General features: G+C 61.5%; 1 protein-coding gene across 1 annotated transcript in view; it reads left to right on the top strand.

Moving 5' to 3' along the window:
* LOC102425130 (trinucleotide repeat-containing gene 18 protein) overlaps positions 1-6,242 on the top strand; it is a gene marked incomplete at its 3' end in the record, with an annotated part of 17,242 nt that continues 11,000 nt past the window's right edge. Inside the window, exons 1-4 of the mRNA XM_006108610.3 lie at positions 1-60; positions 4,402-4,578; positions 5,134-5,270; positions 5,415-5,543. Of these exons, the coding sequence (XP_006108672.3) occupies positions 4,465-4,578; positions 5,134-5,270; positions 5,415-5,543 (380 nt within the window). The remainder of the gene's footprint in view (positions 61-4,401; positions 4,579-5,133; positions 5,271-5,414; positions 5,544-6,242) is intronic.

Here is a 6,242-nt window from a genome sequence, read left to right as displayed (position 1 = left end):
TCACCCTGCTGAGCGAGGATCGCGGAGCTGGAGCTGGAGAAGAGGAGCCAGGACGGGGCCCGGTGAGCGCTGGCGGTGGGCTGGACGTGGGTGGGGTGTTTTTTTGTTTTTGCTTCCCTTAAAAATTTTATGCGATTTAAACGTTTTAGCCCTCACTGATTTTGCTCAGTGGGTAGAGTGTTGGCCTGTGGATTGAGGGTTCGATTCTTTTTTTAAAAAAAAATATTTTTTGTTGATTTTTCACAGAGAGGAAGAGAGAGGGATAGAGAGTTAGAAACATCAATGAGAGAGAAACATCGATCAGCTGCCTCCTGCACACCCCCGACTGGGGATGTGCCCGCAACCAAGGCACATGCCCTTGGCCGGAATCGAACCCGGGACCCTTCAGCCCGCAGGGCGACGCTGTATCCACTGAGCCAAACTGGTCAGGGCGAAGGGTTCGATTCTTGTCAAAGGCATGTACCTTGGTCGCAGGCTCCTCCCTGGCCCGGGTCCTGGTCGGGGTGCGTGCAGGAGGCAACATCGATGTTTCTCTCTGTCTCTCCCTCTCCCTTCCACTCTCTCTAAAAGTCAGCAGAAAAATATCCTCAGGTGAGGATTTAAAAAAAAAAAAAAGATTTAAACATTTAAAAAATACCCAGGATATAGTTTATCCATATTTACTTAAAATTCTTGGTAAAATATACGTAACATAAAATTTATCATCTTGACTCTTTTCAAGGGTACAGTTCAGTTGGTTGTGGGTGCTCGTGTTGTGCAGCCAATCTACGGGTTTCTTAGTGGTGACGTTTCTCCTTGTTCTGTCAGTGGTTGAGTTTTGTATGAGTAAGATTCTTTGGGTTGCAAGGGGCAGAAATTCATTTTAACTGGCTTCGAAAAAGGCAGGACATTTATTGGCTCATGGAACCAAGGGACAGCAGGAATTAGATAATTAGCTTCAGGTATGGCTGGATCCAGGTGCCCAAGCCAGGTTATCGGGAGCTGCTTTTCCCACCCACCTCTCCCCCGTCCCTCTCTCCCCTTGCTCCACTCTCCTCTCTGTTGGCCTCATTCAAGGCAGGCCCACTGTTCTCATGGGGGGCGGGGTCCCCCAATATCCATTCCAGGTCCGTGGGCCTGCTCAGCTCAGCATACTCCAGACGAGGCACTTCTTTGCTGGCAGAGGTGCCACACTCATGGGCTCTCTGGCCTTCACGCCTTTTGCAGAAGTGAACCCTGTGGCCCAGGAGAGGGGCAGGACCAGACTGACCATGCTCCACCCTGGATGGAGTGTCACCCCCGGGTGTAGGAGTAGGTGGGCCTCCGAAGGAGGCGGGGTGCCCTCAGCAAAAGGACTGGGCACAGAAATGAGGTGCGGCACAGAACATCGGGCGTTCCAAGAAGTGTGTGAAGAGAGGGTTGTGGGGCAGACGCCACCTCGCCGCCCCACGCTCAGCCTAGCGCGGCAGCGGCCAAGGAGGCAGTGATGGTGCCGGCGCCTGGGCGAGCCTCCTCTAGCGCTGCTGCTACGCACGTTTCTAAAATTGAGACCGTTCGGCCGACAGTGTTCAGTTTCCACTTAGTGTAGTGTCTTTACTAACCAGTATTCAGGTTTTTTTTAAAACGTCGCAAATGTTTTTGATTTAAGACATTTTTTTTTTTTTAGTTAATTTTATTTTTTTGTTAGTCCTCACCTGAGGATATTTTTTCCCATTGTTTTTCAGAGAGAGTGGAAGGGAGGGAGGGAGAGAGGGAGAGGCATTGATGTGAGAGAAACATCGTCTGGTTGCCTCCTGCATGCGCTGCCACCCAGGTGCAAGCCCTTGATCGGGAATCGAACCTGAGACTCTTTGGTGGACGCTCTAACCACTGAGCCACCGGCCAGGGCAACGTTTATGTTTTCTAAATGTTTCTCACGGACTTGCCAGTTTTCGGCCCCTCGGAGGCCCGGCCGCCCATGACCCGTCCTCGCTGGTCAGGCGCCTGCCTTTGCCGTTCCTTGTTCCTTCTGGCTGTTGGGAACGATGTGACGTTTCTTCCCGGCCGCGGGTTTTCCTGGGGACCTGTTCCGGGGTGGGGTGCTGGGCAGAGCAAGGCCACGCTCTCAAGGCTTTTTGTCTGGTCAGCGGCCCCCAGGGAGCTGGGACAGGTGCCGCCCCGTCCCCCTCAGGTGTGTGTTTCGTTGTTTTTCTAAAGTTCGTTGCTGTCTTTTGTTTAAATGGTTTGGTGTAAAAAAAAAAAGTTAACTTTTTTTTCAGAGGAAATTGAAAACCCTCTTAATCCTACCAACCGGTGGTGGGTTTTCAGGGGGGACCACCGAGGGGGCTGAGGAGGGTCCGTGGTTTGGGGGCCGCCGCCCACCCTGGTCCCTTTCGCACTCCTGCCTCATTTCCTGTTTGGGACCCCACGTCCCCTCATTCAGCAAATGCTTACCAGGCACCTGCCGTGTCCTGGCACGGTGTTGCTGTGAGGCCCAGCACTGCCTGGTGGGGACAGGAGGGGGTGCCCCCACTGGGACGGAGACACAGCAGGTGGAAGGGGGTCTCCCAGGGGATGGCCAGGGAGGCCCCTCTTGATAAGGGGACCTGAGGAAGGCGAGGGAGGACGGCTCTTCCGGGGAAAACCATTCAGGCCACAGGAACAGCAGGTGCAAAGGCCCTGGGGTGAGTGTCTGGTGCGCTGGAGCGAGAGCAGGGAGGCCGGGGCTGGAGTGGCCTGGGAGGGGAGAGGTGGCGAGGAGGTGGGGGGGCAGTTTTGGGGGGGCTTTCCCTTTGAGTGGAGAGTCATTGGAGGGCCGTTCTGAGCTGGAGCGACAGGATCGGACCTAAGCAGGGTGGCTGTGGGGCTGCGTGGAGGCCCAGGCGAGGCCCTGGGTCCAGGCCAGGTGGGGTGACAGGAGGTGAGGAGCAGAGGTTCTGAGGAAGGAAGTTCAGGCGGGGCCAGCAGCCTCTGCTGCCGGGCGGGATGGGCATGTGGAGGGATCCACGGGGCTGGCCTGTTTCTGAGCTGGGGAAGCTGTGTGTGGGGGGGCCGTTTGGGCGGGAGAACAGCAGTTGGTTTGGACACGGGCCTCTGAGGTGCCATGCAGCGCTGTGCGTGGTGTGGGGCTGGGGCTGGGGCGGAGCTGGGACGGAGCTGGGGCTGGAGCTGGGGTGGAGCTGGGACGGAGCTGGGGCTGGGGCTGGGGCTGGGGCTGAAGGAACTGAGCGCCAGTCCCCGTGGGTTTCCCTTCAGAGTGGGCTGTGGGGCCAGTGGGTGAGCAGGGGGCACTGCTCCCATGGCCACGCCACTTCCTGGAGCCGCCAGGCCTCCCACGGGGCTGCCCACACCGAGTGAACACGCCTCCCTCCCGCCTGCCGCCTCAGCCCGGGACTGCCCTGGCCCCGTGGGTGCCGGCACACGTCAGGGTTCTGGCCCCGGTCGCCCCACCTTAGTGAAGCCAGCAGGCTGTGTCGCAGGGTCCCGGAGGCTGGGGTCCGAGAGGCAGGTGTGGGCCGGCTGGTTCCTCCGAGGCCTCGCTCCTGCGTGTAGACGGACGTGTTCTCTGTGCCCTCACGTGGCCTCCCCTCTCTGTCTCCGTGGCCTCATCTCCTCTTCTGAGGATGTAGTCATATTGGTGAGGGCCACCCCAGGACGTCACTTTACCTTGACCACATCTTTCAAGACTATCTCCAAATGAGGTCACATCTAGGTACTGGGGTTCAGACTTCAACGGGTGATTTTGGGGGGCACAGTCACCGTCGCAGCTGGCACTGGTCATCAGGCTGCGCTGCAGTCTCGGTCCTGAGAGCCCCAGCAAGACTGGCTCTTGGGAGGGGGAGGGGGTGACACAGCCCCCGTGGGCCCCTCCTCCGCCCCGGAGCAGCCTTACCCAGCAGCCGAGGGTCCTGCGAGGCCTTGAAGGGTGTTACACGGGCGTCACCTCAGGGCGGGTCTCGGGTTCCCTCTGACACCCCCACGGGAGCTGATGGGGTTCACCGCTGGGCGGCCTCAGTTTCCTTCAGGAGAGAGAAGAGCAAACCCGTGGCTCTCAGCGCAGTGACAGGCTGGTCCGGCTGGGAGCGCTGCTGACACCTAGTGGGCAAGGCCGGTGCGGCTGGGCGCCCGCCAGGCAGCTGGGCAGCGCCCGCCGAGCCCACCGGAGGGGGGGTGGCCCCAGAGTGAGGAGCCGGGTTGTTCATGATCATTCATGTCGGCTTCGTGGGACCGTACACATGGGACAGTCACAAAAGCAATCATGTGTGACATTCCAGAGAAAACGTCAATTACATGAGAACTCACGTTCACTTGGAAGCAGTCGGATAGTGATCACTGTGGGCCTCTTCTCCTCCCTGCTGGGCGTTCGAGGGGGGTTGGCTGCAGCGCCCCGCAGTCCTGTCCCCGGGCGCACAGCGAGGCGGCGGCTCACCGGCCTCTGTCGCAGGTGCGGAGCGGGGCCTGGCGGCGCGGCCCTCGCTGGAGAGCCTGCTGGTGGCCAGCAGCCACATGCTCAAGGAGGTGCTGGACAGCCCCTTTGTGGACCCGCTCAAGAGCCTGCGGCTCCCGCGGGAGCTGAACCCCAACAAGAAGTACAGCTGGATGCAGAAGAAGGAGGAGCGGGTGAGGTTCGGGGCCCACGCTTCCTGCCCGGGGCCTGTGCGGTGGGGCTGAGACGGGTCCCCAGAGACGCCGCCGTGCGGCATGGCTGGCTTTGGAGTTGGAGGGGCCGATCCAGGTCCAGCTTCCACCACTGGCTCCTGTGCGGTCCTGGGCAAGCTGTTGTTTACATCTGGGCCTCGGCTCACCTGCTGGGCGTGTCCCCTGGCGGCAGCCTGACGGGCCGGGAAGGGGGGGCCTGGCTGTGCCCCTCACTCCCTGGGGGCCTTGGGCGGTGGCTTGGGTCTCTGAGCTCCACCTGTGGCGGGTGCTGTGGTGGCCGCACTGCCTGAGCTGCTGTTACGGGTCAGTTGGCCTTGACGCAGCCGCCAAAGCTGGTCTTCCGGTCTCTGTCGTGCAGATGAGGTGTCTGTTTTGCCCAAGGCCACGGTCAGAAGGCGGCAGAAGTGGGTCTGAGCTAGGCACCTGGTCTTGGCCATGAAGCCTCGCCGCCCCCTTGTCTGAGCAGGCGGCGGGAGCCGGTGGGTGTCGGCGTCCTCACCCCCCCTCTCTCCCCAGATGTTCGCCATGAAGTCCTCCCTGGAGCACATGGACGCCATGGAGCTGGACTTCCGCATGCGGCTGGCCGAGGTGCAGCGGCAGTACAAGGAGAAGCAGCGCGAGCTGGTGAAGCTGCAGCGGCGCCGCGAGTCCGAGTGAGTGCCCCGCCCCTGCCCTGCCTCTGCCCTGCCCTGGGGCCTAGCGTGGCGCTCAGTAGGTCCGCGGTGTAGGCCGGCCGAGGTGTGTGTGGACCCGAGTGACGGGCGCATCGTCTAGCCAAGCGTGTGATTCTTTTTAAGGGACAGGCTCGAGGAACCCCATAGGAGCTTGGCACGCAGAGGCCCTGGCAGGCCACGGAAACGGACCCACGCCCCGAGCGCCCTGTCGCCCCCCCGCAAGAGAGGGAAGAGCCGCAACAGTAGCGGAAAGTAAGGCTGGCCCCTCGGTGGGTCGGGGACTGGCACAGAGCCCGGAGGGAGGCGCGCGGGCCCGCGCAGGGCCTGCGTCAGGGCGCGGGGACCGCGAGTCCCTTGGGCTCTGGCCCCCGGGTTTGCTAGGTCTCAGGGAGCAGAGGGTGAGCCAGGGGAGCGGCGGGTCGGATCAGACAGGCAGACTCCCCGCCGGCACGCAGCCCCTGGTCAGCAGCGGCAGTGACCCAGCGAGAGGTTTCCGCGCCGGCGCCCCAGTGTTTCTTTCACACCTGGTCCTGCCACGCCCGCTTCCTCCGTGGCGGCTTGCGACCAACTCCCGCTCTTGTCCCCGTGGAGGCCCGAGCCCAGTCCTGGGGGTGCGCTCCAGCTGGTGCGGTCACTCGGTTCTCCTCGTGCGGGTGGTGTCATTCCCGCACTCCTGGGTGACCTGCGCCACCTCCTTCGTGCACGCTGGGCACAAGCTCCGTGAGTGGCAGCGGGAGTTCGTGTGGCCCCTGGGGGTGTCTTGAAGGCGGGCCAGACCCAGAGCTTTTCCTGCGCTCCGGGCGGGGTAGGAAGGATGCTGTGGTCTCCCCGGGGCCGGAGCAGCAGGAGCTGAAGGAGGCCCATTCAGGGAAGAAAGAGGTGGCGTGCGCCTCAGCCCGAGACTTCAGTGCAGGCGACTAGGTGGCCGGGGCTTGGCCTGAGGGAGCAGAG

Source organism: Myotis lucifugus, unplaced genomic scaffold, assembly GCF_000147115.1.
Source record: "Myotis lucifugus unplaced genomic scaffold, Myoluc2.0 scaffold_2803, whole genome shotgun sequence".
In the NCBI taxonomy this organism is placed as follows: domain Eukaryota; kingdom Metazoa; phylum Chordata; class Mammalia; order Chiroptera; family Vespertilionidae; genus Myotis; species Myotis lucifugus.
This window is presented reverse-complemented; position numbering and strand designations above follow the sequence as displayed.